The sequence below is a fragment of the Tribolium madens genome, unplaced genomic scaffold (genome assembly GCF_015345945.1).
Source record: "Tribolium madens isolate multiple individuals breed KSU strain unplaced genomic scaffold, Tmad_KSU_1.1 Scaffold_2;HRSCAF=44;Tcas5.2_LGX, whole genome shotgun sequence".
Classification (NCBI taxonomy): Eukaryota; Metazoa; Arthropoda; class Insecta; order Coleoptera; family Tenebrionidae; genus Tribolium; species Tribolium madens.
In genome coordinates this window covers 5,334,918-5,356,456 of record NW_025400995.1, presented here as the reverse complement: position 1 = coordinate 5,356,456, position 21,539 = coordinate 5,334,918, and the positions used below count along the sequence as shown (strand labels likewise).

Sequence of the window (21,539 nt, the reverse complement as noted above, 5' to 3'; positions counted from 1 at the left end):
ACAGACACAAACATGTATTATCATACAATTTTTTTTTTGTATTCGGTTACCTTTTGTACTGATGTCTTTCTTTCAGATTTTTTAGTTGCTGCTTTGGTTTCCTAAATTATCGAAAACATTCATTTAAAACGGACAAAACTTTGAATTTTAACTTACCTCAATTTTTTCAACAGCATTTTTACCAACATCGTTAACTTTTTTAGCTTCCTCCTAATTACATTACAACGAGAGTTAAAACATTAAAGGATAACATATAGAACATGATAATTATTACTAATTATTACCTTCTTTTCGACTTTCTTGGCTTCTTCTTTCTTCTCAACCTTTTTCTCTTCTTTTTTCTCCTCTTTCTTTTCGACTTTCTTCTCTTCTTTCTTTTTAATCTCCTCTTCTTCCTTCTAAGAAAAATCAATTAGTACAAATACAATAACAAGAAACAATTATTCGTGTATTGTGGAGTGTGGCATACCTTAGGTTTTACATCGTCTTTACGTGTAATTTGTTTAATGTCGGTATCTTCTTCTTCCTCTTCGTCTTCTTCGTCTTCTGTCTCAATTTCCTGTTTCTCTTCTTTTTGTTTCTTTGTGTACAAAATAGTGTAAATGTGTCATTGTGCGTATTGTAAAGAGAAACACTTACCTTTTCTTCTTTCTTTTCCGTAACTGTCAGAACAGCTGAAGCTTCATCTTCTCCGAATTCGTTCTTAGCTACGACTTTGTAAGTAGCAGAATGTGACACTTTGCAAGTTGTAATACTGAGGTGAGCTGTGGAACCATCGAATGTAATTTTGACATCGGACGATTCTCTGATAACTGTCGAATTTTTATACCAAGTGATTGTAACTGATTTGTCGCTGACTTTGAGTGAAGAAATGAAATCAGCTGATTTGCCTTCTTCAACGTTCTAGAATCATTTGAGTTATAAGGAAATCAAAACGATTAAAATTTTGCGACGTACGACATTGGTCAATTTTGTGAGTTTTGGTTTTTCACCTTTTGGTTTCTCTTCCGGAGGTAATTCTGTTACCTCGACCGTTTGTGAAGTAGCTTCGCCTTTCTCATTCTTTGCTACTAATTTATACAAACCTTTATCTGTTTTGCTAACTTCAGAAATTTCCAATTTAATTGCAAATTCGCCCTAAAATTATCACCTGCGTAAATTTAAAAGTTTTTTGTTTTCTTTAACTTACATCTTTAACTTGTTCTACTAAAACTTTATGTCTAGCATCTTCTTTAACGGCAGTTGCCTCTTTAAACCAAGTGCAGTCAGGTGCAAATTTACTCTGAACTTTGCACTCAACAATAACAGTTCGTTTTTTGATAATTTTGATAACTTTCGGTTTTTCTTTTATGACTGGGATAATTTCAATATTGAGGGTTAAATTGGCATTTAGTTCACCTAGAGTGTTTTTAATATTACATTTGTAAAGCCCAGAATCTTCAATTCCGGGATCTTTAAGTTCAAGTTTAATATAATAGACGTCTTCTTCGACCTTTTCGAAGCTTATTTTTATTTTTGACGATTCGGTCACTTGTTTACCTTCACGGTACCAAACAATGGTTGGTTTTGGATTAGCACGTACTTTACATTCCATAATAACAAGTTTTCCGCCTTGGTGTGAAGTTATTCTTGGTTTTTCTACAAATGTAGGTCCGTCTCCTTCTGGTTCTGGTTCAGCCTCAATGTTCAGGTTGAGATTGGCATTGCTTTCTCCAAATTCGTTCTTGACATGACATCTGTAGGTACCACCGTCAGCTCCAGCAGGATCCTTTAATAAATTTCGTAATTATTTGAGTTGTGGTTTTGTTTTTTTTTATACCTTGATTTCTAAAGAAAGTTCGTAAATATCTTCCTCTACATCAAGCGTTTTAATTTTAATTTTAGATGATTCTTTAACGACAGTGGTTCCACGGAACCAAGTCACGTCAGGTTTAGGTTTCGCTTTACATTTACATTTCATGGTAATAAGTGTTCCGCTTTCGTTTGGAATAATTTTGGGTTTTTCGATGAAGGAAGGTGCAAAACCGGCGGCATTGTCTCCACCTGGAAACATAAGAAGTTACGAGGTGCTAGAGACAAGGCTTTTGGTTTAAGGCCATGCTCATGCAAAAGTTATTGTAATGGTCGTATTGATCTGGTATTGGCTGAAACAGATTTGAGGAGGATAAATAACATCGAAACGTCGACAATTCACAGACATAGAGGGAGACTCTTCATGCCTACTCGGCATACCTTGGAAATTTAGCGCTATGTTTGCATTGCTTTCACCGTAAACATTGAAAGCGTTACATCTATAATTCCCCCCGTCTTGGCGTGTAGGGTTTGATATTTCTAAAGTAAGCAGATATGTGTCTTTGCCGGTTGTTTTCCGAAGCATGCGTACTCTCGAACTGTCTGCAATACTATTTTCGCCTTGATACCATGTAATATCTGGATCTGGATTGGCTTCTAGAAGACATTCCATCACTAGGACATCTCCGTCTTGTCTTATGGTCGGTTTCTTAGGGAATCGTGGTGGTTTTCCGTCTGGAATTCTGCGAAAGGAACCATTTTTATGGTATCAAGACGAGTAGAGTCTTTCTCTTACTTGGGCTTAGCGGCCCCCTCAAAATTAAGATTGATGGTGGCAACTCCCTGGCCGTATATGTTTTTCGCTATGGCCCGGTATTCGCCTTTATCGGTGCTTTTAACGTTGTTGATCTCTAGTCGCGCTATAAAATAAAGTTTTTGGTCCTCTACCATGGAAATAACGTATCGACTATTCTCCTGAATTTCTTCTCTGCCGTGGAACCTATGATTATTTTTTTACATTTGTCTGTTTGTATCGATGGTCGAGAAATACCTACCATTGGATAACAGGTTTGGGATCTCCGACGCATCTGCATTCGAAGGTAATCTTGGTACCATCATCAGTCTGTCGGATAACAGGTCGCTCTGTGAACGTCGGTTTGATGCCATTGTCTGGCACGGGAGCCTCATCGCCTGTGCATAAACTCTTCTAAACTGGCTATCATTATACAAGGACAGCCAGCAACACTCGCGCAACTTAACAATGATCACCGAAAAAGCTCAGCTTTTAATAGTTACGTCTAACAGTGTTAAAATGATATACAGTGTGGTACGACTCTGAAATACAAGTGTCACATTTGCAAGAACATGGCCTTTGATATGATCAAAAATGGTTAAAATTAACAAGTGTCCAAGAAGAATCTCACAGGGGGGGCTAAAAATTAAAATAAAATCATCTTGCCACCGGCGTACTATCCAGCTATAGCAGACAAGTGGCTCTGGGGGAAAGAGCTAGCCTGATTTCTATTCTAAGCTTTTTAGGTAATAAATCACACAAAAATTCCTCGTCAATTGCAATGTACACTGATTAGAATTGGATATGTTAAAAAACTGCAAATTAAAAGCTGAGCTGAGATTAAGCTTCGGTTAGTCCATTGTACTGTGCACGAGTGCTGACTTACTTGGCCCCAAGAGTGGCTGCTAACTATCGGAGTATTTACAATGAGTAAGTATTATTAAACAGTGGCAGTGTTTGTGAGGAAGTATTATGTGTAAGAGAAATAGAGTCGTTGTAAGGACTTGTGTAATTTGTATTCTTCCTTCCGCCAAGAAAAATAATAAAACTGCAAAGAAGCTATGAGAGAGCGATAATAAGCTCAAGTTGGTAAAGCTTTGATTTGTTAAATTAAAGTCGTTATCATTTTTTAGATTACTATAACGCCCATTCACTGAAGCTTTTTTGCACCAACGATACAAAGCACAAAAATTTACACAACTTACTATCGAAGTTGAGGCTGATCGTCGCGTTGCTTTCGCCCAACTCATTCTTTGCAGTCACCTTGTATTTGCCAGCATCCTCAACCGTGACATTTTTTATTTCAAGGGTTGCAAAATACGAGTGGCCATCTTTATCTATCCTCAACTGAAACGCAACCAAATTCACGTTACTAATCCACGCGATTATTTTGCTACGTTAGTCACAAAGAATTACGAACTAATTATTTATCAACTTTCGTTCTCTCACGATGTTATTTATATACTCATTCATCGATCGATTTCCATCCATTTATTTATAACTTAACATTAACGACAATACTTAAGTCATGTTAGTACACAAGTAAGGACCATTAGAAGATGGTTCTTCGTCTTTGATCATTCTTGAGAAGTTGGCTTTAGCGATATTGTTTCACAACCACTGCCTATGAAAATTTTTAGTGGTAGAGACAATACTGGTATTAATTGGTAAAAGTTGCTGCGTATGTGCAAGAACGTGCAAAGGGAAAAACAGCAGGTGTCATATGTAGATGTGATGCATGCAAAAATAGAACGCACATGTTGCCAAGATGTAAGCGTATAAATTGTCTATGAAAATAGTCGTTTAAAGTGAAAAAATGCTTGCATGAGAACGGTGTCAGGGTTTGCGGAGTAGGGTAAGAATTTAGGTACCTTGTGTCGTGGCGTTTCATGTACGGGGTTGGCATTGTGGAACCAACTGACAGTAGGGCGTGGATCTGCTTGAATTCTACATTCGAAAAGAAGTCTTTTTCCATCTTCCTCCTGTCGAATACTCGGCTTCTTCGCGAATGTTGGTGCAAGACCGTCGATTTGTCTGTGCAAAATTGCATAAATTTATGAGATTTTTACTTCAAGCTATAGAACAAAGTTAATTTTAACTATTGACAATGTTGTGGTAAGTTAAAATCGAAACATGACCCGTGACGTAAACGTTACGTATCCAAGAGAGGTGAGTAATTGTGGAGGCCAAATTTTGGCAAAAGTTTGTTATTTCATGCGTAGGTAGAATCATCTTTCTGCATGACCAAAACTATTTCGAAATATTTTTTTTTAATTTACTTACTTCTCTTTCGGTTCATCCATAGCTGAAAAAGAAAAATGTTGTCATCATTTTGTTGGTGGAGCAAAGGAGAATTTGTTAGACCAAATAATAACCTTTGAATTAATTTTGATGAACTAGGCTATAATTTGATCTAGAAGTGAGAATTTAGGTCACTTACGACTGAAGTTGAGATTGATCGAAGCTGCAACTTCTCCCATTTTGTTCTTTGCTTTGACCTTGTAAAGGCCGGCATCTGTTTCGATAACATCGTCAAGCTCAAGAACCACAAGAAATTTGTTTGTTCCTATTGACTGTATTTTGATATTGGTTCTACTGTCTTCTGACAGTAGTGTATCGCTTCGGAACCATTGAATATCTGGTTTTGGGTTTGACAATAGTTGACATTCGAAAATAAGTTTATTGCCGTCATCTTCTTGTCTTAACTGTGGTTTCTGGGTGAAGCTGGGAGCGAAATCTTCTGCCACTCCCATGCTTTCTGTATTTTGATTATCCCGAAATCGAGGACATTAACCCGGCCCTAAAACCCGTTTAAGCAACTTATTTTTAAGACCTAGAACTGATCTAAATTATAATAATGTGTCACGTGCTGCAACTTCTTCCAATGAAGTTGTTATAGCTACTACAACTACCGAATCTACTGGACCCGCGGCTTTAACCCAGATAACTTGAGCACCAGGAGGTGTCCCAATTCAAATCAAAAGATCGCGTATTCCCTTTTGTGTATCCTGGAGCACACAACACTTCAGCACTCACTCAACTTACTTCTTGAAAATGGTGCAGAAGCTCAACAGCTCAGCACTTCACTTCACCACACACAGTTCGCGTTTTCGCGTGTACACTTGGGTCGTCCCGTCGCACAAACGCGTCGTCGATTCGTTCGTCTTTCTTAGAGGTTGCTTCGTGGCCTCCAAAGCACTGACTAAAGGAGTGTAATGTGTACCCCGAATCTAAACCAGAGCATGACGATGCCCCCGCCAAGCGTCGCATTAGCCCCCACTCTAAATCGGAGCGTCGAGACGCTTTCCCTCAGCCTCGACAGCCTCCAGATCGACGGTTTTCAGCCACCTCCACCATCCTGTAATGACTAATCGAAACCGCCACTTCATCAATCACCTCATACAGGAATTCCTATACCTTCACTCCCCAACACCTGGATACGTGGTGTTAGGCGCCAATGCAAAAATAATAATGACGAAAATGGGCTTCATATTGCTATATTTATTCGAGTGCATCAGAAAAATGCATGACTAGTCCCTTTGGTAAAGCCAGGTGGAGGTCCAAACGCATTCCTCCAACGCTAGTCATTGTTGATTCATTGCTTATTAGGCTCAAGTCACGTTTCAGCTTTACAAGGAACAATTTGCTATTTTTATTGCGAAACAAAACAGAACTTTACAAGTGCGACAAACATGTCGTTGTTTAGACTGAAGTGGTGTAATCAAACCACCGATATTAAAGTCCAGTTGGAAGTGATATGGGATTCTCATTATAAGAAAACATATATACAATTCTCTCGAAATAACCGTGGGCTCAAGTATTTTTAGAAGAGAGCAAAGAAAAAGAGATGTAATCTTATACATAGGCGAGAGTCATGCCAAGCCATATAGGGCGGCACGGCTCGAGTATGAACGACAGTAGCCGTTCAAGCGACGACTTAAGCTTAGGCGCTCGGCGTCGGAGTACCGCCCCACGACGCTGCATCGTATCTACTGGGAGACCGACGCCTGCATCTCCGACGCTGGCGCCCCACACTCCCTTTAGCTAATTGACCAGAATCAACACTGTTTACATTAATAGTATTTTAACGGCTTAGAAACCTACATTTACCCAGAACTAATACGCTTGCAAAAATACATCTTTCACCAGTCTTATACTCCCTTTAATAAGACTTCAACGCGGCTTCTTTCTTATTCCAAAATTATAAACATTCCAACAGATTGTTTTCGAAACTTCTATTTTTTTTATTTCTATTTTTGGATCAAACATACGCATGAATTAAAATTTGTATTTTTGGAAATAGTCGTATAACCAAAGTATTAATACCAGTCAGCTGGAGCCATTTAGCAAGTTATCAAACACTTCTAAATACTTTAATACTTTGTAAGTGTCAAAGAGGACTATTTTAAATCTAATGAGTAATGAGTTAAAACTATAAAAACAAAAAAATGTAGATATACCAGTTATTTATTTAAAATTACATTACAATACTACAATAATATTTACAAGAATTTTCAGAGAATCACAAGATGCTGTACGTCCTAGAGGTAGATCAGATATACATCTAAAATGTTTTTTGGCACACATTAAAAGATACATGTTTTTCAAATATTTTTAATTCAAAGTTATGTTTTCTGAGTAGAATTCTCGAGTAAAATCAGGTTTCTACTGCGCTACAAACAAATCGTGATTCTATAATAATTACTAAAAAAACAAGAAATTTTGCTAAATTCCTAAACTTCTCAAATGAATAGTTTAAGAAAAGTAAACGTACAAAAGTCTAACTAATTTTAAACTAGTATTTATAGCTTAAGTAAGAACAACAACAACAGGGGCTTAATTTAGTAAAAAGTCAAATTAAAAAAAAGTTATACTTATGTCAATCAGAAACAACGCTTTGTGTGCAAATTTGAAATATCGTTGCAGGTCGAGGATTCGATTCTTAGGTAACTAAATTAATTATCTTCACCTGTTGACGATAGACTCTTGAGATATAAAAATTTAAAGTGCCAATTTTTGTCGGTTATTATTGGTGTCATATTTTTGGATGGCTTAGTCGTTCGTGATGTCCCAATGGCTCGTTTGTTGAGTTTGGGGTATAAATAAAGCGAGAGCCATTAAATTGTTTCTCATTTGTTGACGAGTCGATATTTTAGAATAATAAAGTTTAATTTGTTTAGTTTTTGGCCTGTGGGGTTCTTAGGATTTTTTTGTAATGAGAAGGTCCCGGATTGAGTTTGAAAATGTAAAAATATTTGTATCTGTCAAGATGCGTGTTATTGTTGGAAGGATTTCGTAAATTATTAGTATCAGGAAAAAAGTTTTGTTATTAAAAGACGAAAAAGCACTTTTATGAATATTTATTTTCTTATTCTAAATTTATATTAAGTTTTGAGTAAAAACATGCATGTTGTTTGTTAGAGCCGTTCATCAGAGAGCTCAAATATTTTTCTAACCTGCCTAAATGAACCAGTTCCTGTAGGTGTTGTGTTTATTTATTTATAAAACTATTTATAACAGTATTGAGTAGCAAATTTAATGAGCCAAATGTTTTTCCTTAGTATCATTACCACTGTCATTACTTGTTTAAAAATAATTTCGACATGAGGTTTCGTCTTTCCTTACAAATCATTATATTAGTTCGTCTATTTTTTAATCGTTTTCTAACTTTAAAATCATTTGCTTGCCAAATTTTGCTTATATTTTTATTTTTTATATCTCATTTCATACATTCCAACAAATATGAGCTATTTTAATTCGCGACTTTTAAACTTTTTAAGAAAGAGACGTAACATTACAAATTTGCGCTGATGTGAGTGCGTCCAGTGGCGTGCATAGTGCGCAGCTGACACTGGCACTCATATTTTGTTCAAATGTGTTAAACAAAGTTGTCAAGAAATATTGGTATCCTCGATTTGAGGAGGAGAACGTCAGTTTAAGAGGGCGTGTGTTAGATATTTCAGTAGGACGATGTGTTCCTCAAATTAGCACACGGTCTATATTTAACCTGGCCACTATGTTAGAAGTTTGCAAAAGACTTTGGCAACATTGCTTTCGTAAATAATATTTTTTAGACTTAATCATATCGCATTTTTTTCAGCGCTTCCATTACGATTAAAATAGTTTTTTAATAAATGTTTTACTATATTTCGATCGACTAGTGAAAAGTCCGGTTAAATATAACAGCAATTTCCGAAAACAATTTTTCATTTCGGTTCAAACAGCGAAATTAGAGTGGAATGCCATCACCACGATAAATTTAAACGGGATATAAAATAATCTGGGTGATACGTTTGTCGTACCAGTAAACTCATTTTGATTTGAAAGATGCCATTGCAACATAAACTTTAGCTTTATTTCACCCAGCAATATGTTTTCTTAAAATAAATGTAGGACACAAATGCAGGGGTAATTATAGACGGTTTTTTCGTTTCAATTGTTAGAAACCAAAAACCGAAAGATTTCACATTTGTCGAAAGTAGATCAGATATATCTGGTATTTTTCTGGAGATATTAATAAATCGTGTTGAAAATAGTGTCCACTTTGCCATTGCTAGACATTTCCATGTTATTTTGCAACATTACTGCAATGTTTCTTGAAATTACATAAAAAACAAAGCATAAAGAATACTGAAAGCTTTTAGTTGTCAGGAAAAAAATCATACAAAATCATGGCAAAATTTTCATATGTGCAAAAGTAATATTTCGTAAGCTTTAAATTATTATTGTAATGCTAACGTACTAACTCTACCATTTCACATTTTGGCACACAATCTGAGCTTTTTATAAATGAAAGCTGAATTAAATTATCTAATAAAACTGAGAATATGTTGAGGGTCACGAATATTACTCTCAAAATAAGATCGTTGCTGTTTTGACAGCTGCTTCATTACCGAAAAATAGAACCATTTTCATATCTTTTTTTTATACTTTATGGGAGACTTGTAAGCTTGTTTGCTAAAGAAAATAATGTTGAGGTTTATAGCTTATAAATAAGCGGATGAAATTGGAACACGTTACAAAAAAATGGTTGAAATTGTGTTGTTTTTAGTTATTTGTAATTGAAGGAAACTGTTTCTTTCTCAATTTTTTAAATTAAATTTATATTTACATATTTCAAAATTATCATCTAACAATCTTAATAGTACAAACACTCCAAAAAATAACTATCTGTACTTATTTTAATTAACGAAAATCTAAATTTTTAAAGTAGCTTTAAACAACTTTAAGACAAACAGTATTACTATAATTTTTTCCTTATTCTGACGTAAATAAAGTTTTCTAAGTTGATTAGACAGCTGCAAGGGAAAGTGAAAGATGCCGGGCACTTGATGATGTAAAATTACTATTTGTCTAACTTCCACAAATATTTAGCGGAATATTTTCATTATTTTTTATTTCATAAATGGGACTGAGGTTGAAATTTTCATTTATTCTTCAGTTTCCACAACCTTGATGCCTATACCGACCAGAGTTTGAAAGGATATTTCAGTATGTTTGATCTTTTCAAAATGTAAGTCCATAAAGAAAGCATTTTCACTTATTTTTTCTGCATCTTTCATTGCACACAATTTCACAGGGTAAATACAATGCACCGAGCGAATGATTTAAAATAACTTTCTAAAATTAAAAGTTTATACAATTTGCTATCAACAATATACAGGATGATTTTAATAATTGTGCAGAAATTTTTAGGAGTGAAAGTAGATGACAAACGATGCGAAAATAACTCAACTTGATTCGGCCAAATCTTTTAGGGTTTTAGTCGTCGAATGAATTTCAATTTGAAGCGCAGCCTTAAACTTCACCAACAAAAAATTGTAAACAAATATAGAATCTCTGATGTTAGTTCTTCAAAATCTATTACATTATTTAAAAAAATTAGTTCAAAGCAGAAAAACAGCCACAAACGTGTCCAGGAATTTTAAAAAATAAAAATTTTGGATCAAAATTTCTTGTCAAAGATACCTACTACATCAAATGTCACCGACTTAGCAATATAAACTTTGAAGTAAGTAAAAGATAAAAGCTTTATTTATATTACGTTTTTTTGACGAATATTTCAACGTTAAAATCGAGATTGCACTATATCACCGAGACTACAAGTTTATGGTGTTTCGGATGAGGCAAGTTTAGTTATTTTGACTTTTTTAGACCTTACACTGTCACCTCTTAAAATTTCTGCACAACTATTAAAATCACTCTGTATTAAAAAAAAAATAAAATTAAAGTATTAGTCTTTGCTTTAGTCAATCTATACCTCGGGACTTTTCTATTGCCACACTCGCAACGTTGCAACGGCCTTTTTTAAAGTGAAATAGGTCACAAATATTTGATTTCTGTCTTAAAGAAGAATCTGTGACAGGTTGGCAATTTTATTATTTTTCATATTTTAGCAGTAGTATCAGTATTAACATTGGTTAGGGCGCTACGATATATACTATGTAAAAGTGCATTATTTCAAAAGTGTTTCACCTTCATTGCATTCACATTTTTAATTTTATTTTGACATGGTTACAAAAAATATGGTGGATGCGCCGGGTAATAAGATCTGTCACACCGATCTCAGCACATAAAAAATCTAGTAATGCAAAGGCGGTAGCATTTGCTTCAACCAGCAATACCTCTGTTTTTATGTGTCTATATTTTACATGGCCTTGAAATACAGATATCCGGAAAGACGCGCACCTCCTTGAAAGGGAATAATTGGGTAGTCTCTCAGAGTACTAAAAAACTGTTTAAAAAATTCTGTCAAAAAATTTTGACATTTATTTTTTGACATTTGACATTTTTTTATGTCTACTTAATGATACTGATGATTTTGTATATGCTTTTTTTATAATTATTTAGTAAAGGTACAAAAATTTTGTCAATAGAAACCACAAATAACATTAAACAGAGTTACAATTTAGGATGTAGCTTCTATGTTTCCTCTTCTGCCTATATCAAAACAAAATTGTAAAATTATTTTCCAACAGAAAAAAATAAGTCATAATGTAAAATTTAAACTCCCATAACTTCGAAATTTTTCTAGATAGATTTTTTAAACATTTTTCTTGTTGTTTAGGGCACCGTCCGATGACACAGTGCCACGGAGGTGCGCGACTTTCCGGACACCCTGTGTGTTTTATCAGTTATATGTGGTAAGATAGGTATTGTTTTATTGTTTTTATTTAAAAATCAACATTTTTGTTAGTCGTTATTTTTTTATTGTAAAATCTGTCTCCGTATTTTGTTTCACGAATTTTATAAACTCCGTTTATCTTCAGATGTGGACGGATGTTACGTACTTACCGGGTGTTTCAATTCTTTGCTGAAATTTGTTTAGGAAGGAATTATGAGTGGGTAAAATTAAAATAGCTATTAATATAACGAGAATATTATGCGATTTATAATAATCGAGGACGAGGCGTAGCCGAGTCACCTGCGCAACGTCCATGGTGGTTTAAATCGCTAATCGAGTTATATTTCAAGCTTTATCGTATCATTTACTTACCTTGTTAAACGCCTGTGGAGACATTTTCAATTTGCAAGAATTGGGTTGATGGGAGCCAAACAAGGTTGCCAGAGGATACGTAGAAAAACACCTGGATAAGAAGGTTTCAATTGGGCAGAACATCCAGGGAACGTTTCAATAGCCAATGTGTCAAACTCGGTATCAAAAACTCAGAGATCAATGAAATATCACTACGAGTTTGTATCTAACGTATTATAATTGTATTGAAGGTATTATGTTTGTAATATTATGGTCTCCATAATTATCAATAAATGTATAACATTAAACGATCTTAATAGATAATGATACGAAAAACAATTTAATTTAAATTGGTCTATTAAATAATTGATATTAACAAAAAATGTTTAAAAGTGAACTTTACAATAAATAACGAAAGAACAAATTATACATTTATGAACATTTATACCCATAAGACCAATAAAAATATTTAAAATCACCACACTAGAACGAAAGGTTTATACAGCAAATTAAACTAACGGTGTCAACAATTAACAAAAAATAACCCCATAAAACAAAGGTGACAGTCTTTGTTTCAATCAACAATATTCCCTACTCAGTAAGACTTCTTATTAATTTTGATGACATTGTCAAAGATATTGAAATACAAATGACTGACTAATGTTATCCCTTCCTACAAAAACTGAACCAAATAAATAACAAGAAAATATTTTTTCACTAGCCGAAATATTTCGGATTATATGTATAATTAATTCAAGGGTTTGATACAAAATTTGTCATCAATTTTGAAATACATTGGCATATAATCGTGATTGTGGAAGGAAAAGTCAAGTGATTTTGAAATAATTGCTCTTTAAACTATTGACCGTCTTTACTGGAACCCTCATCATTGCGTTTCTGGGGGTCTGGCCCTGGAGCTGGAGCGTTGTTAGGATCGAAGTGTCTTCTCAAATTTTCAACAAATCGGGGATCTTGGTCTTGCATCCTGCTGGCTAAGTTCTGCCCACTAAACAAAAAAATCAATACTAAATTTGGATTTCCCCATTTTGACTTACGCTTGAAAAAGAGCCTCAAAGTTGGTATCTCCGGACTGACTCATTGCCATTATACCAGACATACTGTAAATTGAATAATTTCACTAATTCTTTGATGTTTGCGACACTTACATATTTTGAAAGTCCGGATTCGCCATCATTTCCCTCGCCATGGTCAAAAATTGCTCGTTGTTAATAAATTGTGTTATATCAAGTGGGCGATGTTGTGGAGGTGCTGCATTTTCTGAAACTTAGATTTCATTTTTATATCGGATTTTTTTTCTCATACCCATCGACTCAAATAGTCGCTCTCTTGCTAACGTTAGGTTGGTTTGGTAACTGGCGTTGTGTGGGTCATATTTGAGAGAGGATTCATAGGCACGCACCGCATCAGCCCACTGATTTAAATTCGAATACGCGATACCTAATCTACCGTAGGCTTTGCCGTAAGTCGGATCTAGAATCAAAGCTTGTTTGCAATCTTTGATAGCTTCTTCATTGTTTTCTAAGCGACTATAGGCGGCAGCCCTGTTGCAAAAATACACGGGATTTGTAGGGTTTGCTTCAATAGCCCTGTAAGTAACCTCTAAATGTGATGTTTCAATAATTCGCTTATCACTTACATTGAGTAATAACGCACAGCCTCTTCATATTCGCCATTTTTCATCGCTGTGTTACCCAAATTTTTATGGCGTTCTGCTTCTAGGGCCTGTTCTTGTTGGACACCCTAAAAGAATGCTTTTAAACAAACCAAAAACAATCTTGTGAGATTCTCACCGCGTCATTTAGTCGTATTTGAGCCAGGAGGTCTACTTTCTTTAAATTTTGACGATCGTCGCTTGAAATCTCATAAGCGGTTTCTAGACATTGAATTGCCACCTCAATTGATTCCTTTCGTTCCTCAGAGAGGTCGGAAGCCCCGACCTCACCTGATAAGAATTCCAGGACATTGAAGATTAAAGTCTTTTTGCGAAGACTTAAATTTTCCATTTTGGAAAAGGAATGGAGTGAAAATGGTTACAGGCGACGTGTTGTACACCAGGAACCACTGTGAAGCCACTTTTATGAGAATTCTTCAGGTTTAACAAAAGGTACTTACAAAAAGACAGGGGATTACAAAAAACAGGTTTTCAAAAGAATGTTGCGATAAATAAACAGAAATTCAAGGCAAAGGTAATCGGCGATTGCAAAAATCATTAATGTTTCTACATTCAACTCTATGAAAATATTCTAAATTTGTTAGAATTAAATTCTTGAAAATTTAGTTGAGGTTAAAAACCTTTCGTCTTGTAATTGCCGGCAAAACCGGATTCTGATATACCGACCCAAAAATTCGCACTGACGCACAGACCAAATCGAGTAGTGGCCAATCTGCTGATTGTCTCAATCTCGAAATAAACAAAAATTATATTTTGGTGGAATCAACAGCCGAAAGTTTGGAAATTGACGACTGTTTCCTGAAGGAATATATTTTTGTGGATTATTGAGAATGCTCATCAAGTGAACAAAGTGAAAACATTCAAGAATTATGCACATAAACAAAAATATACATTTTTAGGATTGATTTTTTTATTCAACTACCTCTTAAATTAATATTGCCGATAAAATCAGAAATCTTTGCTTTAAAATACTTACCAAAAAATACGAACTAATCTACAGACAGACTAATGCGCATATAATCCAAATCTCTTAATGGCCAAATTTGAATATTTTTAATAAAATACACAAAACCGTAATATTTATACAAAACAAATTTAACAAATCACCACAAAACCAGATTTAACATTTTCATTTGCAGATGGAAAAAAAATATGTACAGCCAGAGGAATTTTAGTTGAGTTTGAGAAAACGTAAGTCGGTGGCTTTTTTACAAAAACTATTAGCTTCATAATTGACTGGGTAGTATCAGCGACCTGCTTTGATATAAATGAACAGATATATCATTTTTTAAGCGCTTTAGGGGATTTGAATTCGTAAGTAAAATGAACAATAGTTTTAATTTTGTAACCGTTGTTTTATTTATCCAGTGATTTATCAAGTCATGATGAAAGTTTCTTTGCATAGAGGATTTTTTAAGATAGAAAAAATAAATTGTTAACTTCAGAGTTTAATACATATGATTTATAATGATGAGGGTCTTTGTTTTAAAACTTTTGATAATAAAAAATTGCTTGTAGTCGCAAAAACCCGCTTATTTGATTTTAAAAAATCTTGCTTGATGTGCTTGAGGTTTCAAATTCCGATTTTGTGTATAATTGATTGCATAAATAACAGTTTTTTTAGGTTAAATAAAGTTTCAATCATAACCAGCTAAGTTATTAGTTAATAAAATTGTCTAATTTTAAAAAATACGCGCCGAAATATAATTTTTGTCTAACGGTGACGGTATAAGCAACGTTTTTATTTTTATATAAATAGAGCTAAATAACCATGCTTTGTATCGGTTTCGCATGGGTTTTATTTATCAATTATGAGTAGTGTGTAGCCTTGATTAAAATGAATTTAACGTTAGAAAAAACCTCCAAAAAAATTGAAAACTTTCATTCTCTCAGAGCAGATGAATGATGAATTACTCGCGGATCTGTCTGATCCCATTATTTGTTTTGAGTTAAAGGTTATTAAATCTCAAAAAAAGTCCAATACATAGGAATTTTCCAAAAATCTTTCTTAGTACACCCCTACAGTATTATGAGGCATATAGTTGGCCCTGTAGACAATACAGCCACAGGTCCCTAAATAAATCTACAGCCACAGGTCTGTAGATAGATCTACAGATGACAGATGCAAGTGTGTAGACAGATTTACAGGTCTGTAGATAGATCTGTAGATACACGTGCGCCAGAACTCGCGCCCCAGAGAAAAATACCAGGATAATAAGATAATAATAATAAGATACCAGAAACATGGAAAAACTGTTAAAAAAATCTATCTATAAAAATTAATAAAAAAAAGTTATGAGAGTTTAAATCTTGCACCTTGACTTTATTTATTTTTGTTGGGAAAATAATAATAAACAAGTTTTTTTATTAGAAGAGGAAACAAGGAAGCTGTGTCTTAAATTGTATCTCCGTTTAATGTTATTTGTAGCTTTTATTAGCAAAATTTTTGTACCTTTACTAAATAATTATAAAAAAAACATATACAAGATCATCAGTATCATTAAATAGACATAAAAAAAATGTCAAACGTCAAAAAATAAATGTCAAATGTTTTGACACATAAAATTTTTGAAACATTTTTTACATGTTCCTGGTATCTTATCTAACTTGAAATTTTTCTCTGGGGCGTAAGTTCTGGCGAACACTGTATATCTACAGCTACAGGTCTGTAGATTAATCTACAGATAGATCACCAGCTACAGGTCTGTAGAAAAATCTACAGGTTTGTAGATAGATCTATTGTTAGCTCTACAGGTCTGTACATAGATCTACAGGACTGTAGATAGATCTTCAGGTCTGTAGATAGATCTACAGGTCTGTAGATAGATCTATAGGTCTGTAGATGGATATACCGGTCCGTAGATAGATCTACAGGTCTGTAGATAGAACTACAGGTCTGTAGATAGAACTACAGATAGATCTACAGAACTGTAGATAGATCTACAGATAGATCTACAGAACCGAAGATAGATCCACAGATAGATCTCCAGATGATCTACAGGCCTGTAGATATATCTATAGACAGATCTACAGACAGATCTACAGGTCTGTAGATAGATCTACAGAACTGTAGATAGATCTACAGATAGATCGCCAGATGATCTACAGGCCTGTAGATATCTATAGACAGATCTACAGAAAGAGGGATCTACAGATAAATTTACAGAAAGATCTACAGGTCTGTAGATAAATCTACAGTTCTGTCGAGAAATTTACAGATAGATCTACAGATAAATTTACAGAAAGATCTACAGGTCTGTAGATAAATCTACAGTTCTGTAGAGAAATTTACAGATAGATCTACAGGTCTGTAGATACAGATAGTACTACAGTTTTGTATATAGATCTACAGATCTGTAGATTATAAATAATAAAAATCCATTGTCAAGTAATTGAAGGTATTTGACCCGAAAATCTGTCAAAATATTTATTTTGATATTTATTTTTTGACATTTGACATTTTTTTATGTCTATTTAATGATATTGATGATCTTTTATATGTTTTTTTTACAATTATTTAGTAAAGGTACAAAAATTTTGCCAATAAAAGCCACAAATAAAATTGAACAGAGTTACAATTTAGGATACAGCTTCTTTGTTTTCTCTTCTAATAGACTGATGTAGCCTGCTTGGTTCTAATTTCTAATGACACAATTGAGGAGACTTTCAAAAAGCAGTTTGTCCAAATTTGCATTTTTGCAGGAGAGAGCAAAAACTGTTCTTCTTTTAAGAAATAATAATTTTAATGTTTTATACCAGTGCCAATAAATGTGAAAAAATATGTACAAGTTGTACACTAATTTTAGGGCTGGAGTACTTAGGCATTTTACAAATATGTCTTGGACATAGTTTGATTGTCAAAGGGGGACTTAATTAATGGGTCAAAAAAACTTTATTTTGGTATTTACCAGGTGAATAAAAAGTATGGAACCAAACGTTTTTTGCTTAAACTATTTATTTTTTGAAAAAACTAATTGATGAGTGATAAAGTACTATAAAAATGTGATAATTTAACAAGAATAAATTTTTTCGAAATTTCCTTTTGTTTTTGAGTTCTACAAAAAATTTAATTTTTTTAAATGGCAATCCACTATAAAATCAGTTTTCTCATAAAAGCTATACTTTAAGGATTACAACTATATACTTTATATTTAATAATTTGTAATTTTGACAAAAAAAATCGCATAACTCAAAAACAAAACAAAATTTCGTTCTGAAAATACGATCACATTTTTTATATTACTTTAATTTATATTAATTATTATTTTCTGGAGGCAAATGATTAAAAATAAAACCGCTTGGTTCCATACTTTATATTCACTCTGTATACAGGATGGGCAAGAACTCGCGCCCCAGAGAAAAATTTTAAGTAAGATAAGACACCAGGAACATGAAAAAAATGTTGAAAAAAATCTATCTGTCAAAAAATTTTGACATTTATTTTTTGACATTTGACATTTTTTATGTCTATTTAATGATACCATATATATATAATACTCCTATATTGCGGGTTAGGTCTGGAAAGAGTATTATATATATGAATGATACTGATGATTTTGTATATGTTTTTTTACAGCTATTTAGTAAAGGTAGCAAAATTTTGCCTATAAAAGCGAGAAATAACATTGAACAGAGTTACAATTTTGGATAGAGCTTCCTTGTTTCCTCTTATAATAGCCTATAGCAAAAAAAAATGATAAATTATTTTTCCAAGAGAAATAAATAGAGTCAAAGAGCAAAGTTTAATCTCTCATAACTTCGAAATTTTTATAGATAATTTTTTTTTAACATTTTTTCCATGTTCCTGGTATCTTACTTTATATGGCATTTTTCTCTGGGGCGCGAGTTCTGGCGCCCCTATATATAAACAAATTTGTAGGTACATGTTGTACCTCATACACATCTGCACATGCGCATTTTTCCTCGTCTTCTTCATCGGTTTTAATGAGTACTTGGTTGGTGGTGTGACTTCTTTTGAGTAAAAATTCTTTTGGCAGCGCTTATTTCTGTTATTTTTTTTTAAGTGTTGTAGTGCGTCAATTGTCAAACAAATTGCATTTAGTCCAAAATTGACGGACAAAAACCAACAAAAACTCGTTTTGTTTGAGTCAACACATAGGACTAAATGCAGTATGAATCTCCAGGCAACTTTCATAATTTTTTTAGAATAGGACAAAATGCGATTTGAACCTTCAGGAAAAGTTCATTGGAAAGACAATTTCATATAGCCTGTAGCGCCACTTCTATCTCAATTCATAAAAAAATTGGAAAAACTGCATTTTGAAAGTCTGCTCCTCAAATTTTAGTTTTGAAAAATTAAGTATGCCTAGCAAATTAAAACAAAAACAACAATTTTTCTGTGGAGTTAGATTTTCGGAAAATCCCTTCTTATTGTACCTATGAGGTGTAAAAGTAGTGCTTTTCATTTGGGTATATTAGGCTCACTTCAATATATTTTTTTTTTATATATCGAAATATTTGACTGCTTTTAGAAACAACTCATGTCAAAGAAGGGTCCTTTAAGATTGTACAGAAAAATTACCAACTATGTTGCTTCTCTAAGAATTGTTTACTGTGTGAAGTAGAAATACATAATTTTAGGCAACCAGATATACTTCAGCACGGTCCTGTTATTATACGACGGCAACTAATTGCAGCCGATTTTGCCGTTTTTTTTTCGACTTGTCATTTTTTTGTCGTTTCACATGTAGTTGTGAGTTCGAAAACAGACATACGTTTTCGGGTCGCAATAAAGTTTTCGAATATCCGGTCATTTCTTTAGAAATTTTAAAACCTAAATTCGTTACGCCTTCTAGAGGGTGTCGAGCCAAGGCCACACGTGTGTTTCTTCGAAATACACAAATGCACAAATGATTATTTCTTTAGACTTAGAATAATTAGAATAAGTGAAATGTTATTTTTTGAAAAGTTTCTAACTTTGGTTGGGATTGATCTTTCTAAAATAAAAACGGGCAGGACCGGATTGCGGCGATGGTCAAATTATTAATCCTTGGTCAAAAAGGTCTCAAAAAAGGTGACGACCGCGTTGCGGCGCTAAAGGCAGGTAGCAGAATTTTCATTACTTAAAATTTTTGCAAAAACGATTTAGAAGTTGAGTTAAAATTTAATGTAAAACCCATCAAATGGGATGAAATGGCTCGTCAAAATTAGAGGTCAAAATATTATAAAAAAAAAATTATCGCATTTTGCACAACGCTATACAGAAAAGTTGAGTATCTTGGCTGTTAAAAATTTTAATAAATGTTGTCTTAGGCACTTTTATCTTTTTTCATATTTTAGAAGAACCGTCTTTGCAGCTTTAATCACTTTTTATTTAGATACCAGAAACATGGAAAAAATGTTAAAAAATTCTATCTATAAAAATTTCGAAGTTATGAGAGTTTGAATTTTGCACTTTGACTCTATTTGTTTTTGTTGGAAAAATGATTTTCCAAGTTTTTTTGCTACAGGCTATTAGAAGAGGAAACAAGGAAGCTGTATCCTAAATTATAACTTCGTTTAATGTTATTTGTTTCTTTTAATGGCAATATTTTTTTACATTTACTAAATAACTATGAAGAAAATAAATACAAGATCCTCAGTATTATTAAATAGACATAAAAAAAATGTCAAATGTCGAAAAATAAATGTCAACATTTTATGACAGATAGAATTTTTTAAACATTTTCCATATTCTTCCGTATCTTATCTTACCTGAAATTTTTTGCTGGGGCGCAATTTCTGACACCCCGTATAATATAGGCCCTAAAAGAATCACCTTGTATAGCTGTCAGTTTTAGGCAACCAACTATGCGATGTTATAATTTTTTTTAAATTAGGTAAATCAGCAAAAAAATATTTTACTTTATAATTATTTTGAAAGAAATAATAATTGATTTAAATGCGTTGTGGTAATTTATTATAGGTACTCTTTTTTTATTTTTTGTATTAATTTGTACCTTTTTATTGACCTTTTTTTCTATCTACTATCTGATATTTTCCCAGCGTATATTTTAAAACGTCAAATTCTGCTGTATTTAACTAAACAAATGTTGAAAATGTTACCTGAACAGGAGAATTTCGTTTATCAACATTTTGTTGAGTTAGTGAGGGACCACAATTTAGTAGATCTAATGAAGAGTCTCTCCACAAAATATCCACAAGTCAACAATATAATGGTCAATATTAACACTGTAGGTTCGTATTATTCTAATAAACATATTTGATATCTAAAAATATTGTAGGATGATGATTATCGACATAACAACAGAATAATTTTATTCAGTTTGTTAAAGTCGGAATCTGAGACAATTTTTTACGACTTTATTGAATCTCTTAAACAATATGAACATTCAGATTTGGCAAACAAAAGTGGTATCAAGGAGACAGTACATGACGGCATGTTTCTTTATAAATATGGAGATATAATATAATTATGACTCTAATTTTAGGATCAGATCAAAAATCAGTAGCTACGATTATTGTGAATCTTCTTATGGTATTGTTTATGAAAATTTTTCCACCAATGTTCTAATTTTTTTTAATTGGTGTCTTTTAATTTCTAACATGGGTTGGGGTAACAAATTTTTTTCATGTCAATTTAAGTTGAGAAACTATTAACAAACTAACATTAATCTGTTCACCTAAGAACCATGTTTAATTAATCATTTCTCAACTATTTTTACCTTGCCTTAATTATACTTACCACGTTATCAAAATTGTATGAAAATTATGGTTAATAAAAATTGTTGTTGGTTAATGTATAGCTATTTTAACAGCAATTTTTT

General features: G+C 33.2%; 3 protein-coding genes across 29 annotated transcripts in view; 1 reads left to right on the top strand and 2 right to left on the bottom strand.

Moving 5' to 3' along the window:
* LOC123006135 (twitchin) overlaps positions 1–5,801 on the bottom strand; it is a 37,198-nt gene extending 31,397 nt beyond the window's left edge. For 18 of the 25 annotated variants that reach the window (XM_044400353.1, XM_044400361.1, XM_044400354.1 and 15 more), the window contains exons 1-16: positions 5,630–5,800; positions 5,025–5,384; positions 4,868–4,889; positions 4,456–4,618; positions 3,790–3,931; positions 2,847–2,982; positions 2,588–2,791; positions 2,233–2,534; positions 1,820–2,043; positions 1,190–1,768; positions 958–1,137; positions 640–903; positions 470–580; positions 285–398; positions 157–210; positions 51–101 (exon numbers count right to left, since the gene is read on the bottom strand). In XM_044400353.1, the coding sequence (XP_044256288.1) occupies positions 51–101; positions 157–210; positions 285–398; positions 470–580; positions 640–903; positions 958–1,137; positions 1,190–1,768; positions 1,820–2,043; positions 2,233–2,534; positions 2,588–2,791; positions 2,847–2,982; positions 3,790–3,931; positions 4,456–4,618; positions 4,868–4,889; positions 5,025–5,337 (2,859 nt within the window). In that variant the 5' untranslated portion in view covers positions 5,338–5,384; positions 5,630–5,800. Of the gene's footprint in view, positions 1–50; positions 102–156; positions 211–284; positions 399–469; positions 581–639; positions 904–957; positions 1,138–1,189; positions 1,769–1,819; positions 2,044–2,232; positions 2,535–2,587; positions 2,792–2,846; positions 2,983–3,789; positions 3,932–4,455; positions 4,619–4,867; positions 4,890–5,024; positions 5,385–5,629 lie in introns of all 25 variants that reach the window. The other 7 variants (XM_044400377.1, XM_044400356.1, XM_044400376.1 and 4 more) reach the window with 5 other exon arrangements.
* Positions 5,802–12,369: 6,568 nt separating this feature from the next.
* LOC123006144 (small glutamine-rich tetratricopeptide repeat-containing protein alpha-like) lies at positions 12,370–14,402 on the bottom strand. 3 transcript variants are annotated; one of them, XM_044400392.1, is made up of 7 exons: positions 14,193–14,402; positions 13,871–14,141; positions 13,717–13,820; positions 13,383–13,666; positions 13,226–13,328; positions 13,115–13,177; positions 12,370–13,065 (listed from the first exon to the last, which is right to left on the bottom strand). In XM_044400392.1, the coding sequence occupies exons 2-7, from the start codon at positions 14,081–14,083 to the stop codon at positions 12,918–12,920; spliced, it is 915 nt and encodes a 304-aa protein (XP_044256327.1). In that variant the 5' UTR covers positions 14,084–14,141; positions 14,193–14,402; the 3' UTR covers positions 12,370–12,917. The 3 variants fall into 3 exon arrangements, with proteins under 3 accessions (XP_044256327.1, XP_044256325.1, XP_044256326.1); XM_044400390.1 differs by having other exon boundaries at positions 12,371–13,065; positions 13,226–13,343; XM_044400391.1 differs by having other exon boundaries at positions 12,372–13,065; positions 13,226–13,337.
* Positions 14,403–20,751: 6,349 nt separating this feature from the next.
* LOC123006146 lies at positions 20,752–21,362 on the top strand. Its single transcript, XM_044400397.1, has 3 exons — positions 20,752–20,945; positions 20,997–21,150; positions 21,204–21,362. Exons 1-3 carry the CDS (start codon positions 20,802–20,804, stop codon positions 21,284–21,286), a joined length of 381 nt encoding a protein of 126 aa, XP_044256332.1. The 5' UTR covers positions 20,752–20,801; the 3' UTR covers positions 21,287–21,362.
* Positions 21,363–21,539: the final 177 nt, after the last annotated feature.

What these genes read in the sequence shown, in the direction of transcription:
- LOC123006144 (XM_044400390.1), bottom strand. Translation starts at nt 14,083, where the DNA reads ATGGAAAATTTAAGTCTTCGCAAAAAGACTTTAATCTTCAATGTCCTG. An exon ending in GCTGTGCGTTATTACTCAAT is followed by an intron (nt 13,667 to 13,716) that starts GTAAGTGATAAG and finishes GGTTACTTACAG; the next exon opens with GGCTATTGAAGCAAACCCTA. An exon ending in TTTGAGGCTCTTTTTCAAGC is followed by an intron (nt 13,066 to 13,114) that starts GTAAGTCAAAAT and finishes TTTTTTGTTTAG; the next exon opens with TGGGCAGAACTTAGCCAGCA.
- LOC123006146 (XM_044400397.1), top strand. Translation starts at nt 20,802, where the DNA reads ATGTTGAAAATGTTACCTGAACAGGAGAATTTCGTTTATCAACATTTT. An exon ending in TAATGGTCAATATTAACACT is followed by an intron (nt 20,946 to 20,996) that starts GTAGGTTCGTAT and finishes AAAATATTGTAG; the next exon opens with GATGATGATTATCGACATAA. An exon ending in CAAGGAGACAGTACATGACG is followed by an intron (nt 21,151 to 21,203) that starts GCATGTTTCTTT and finishes CTCTAATTTTAG; the next exon opens with GATCAGATCAAAAATCAGTA.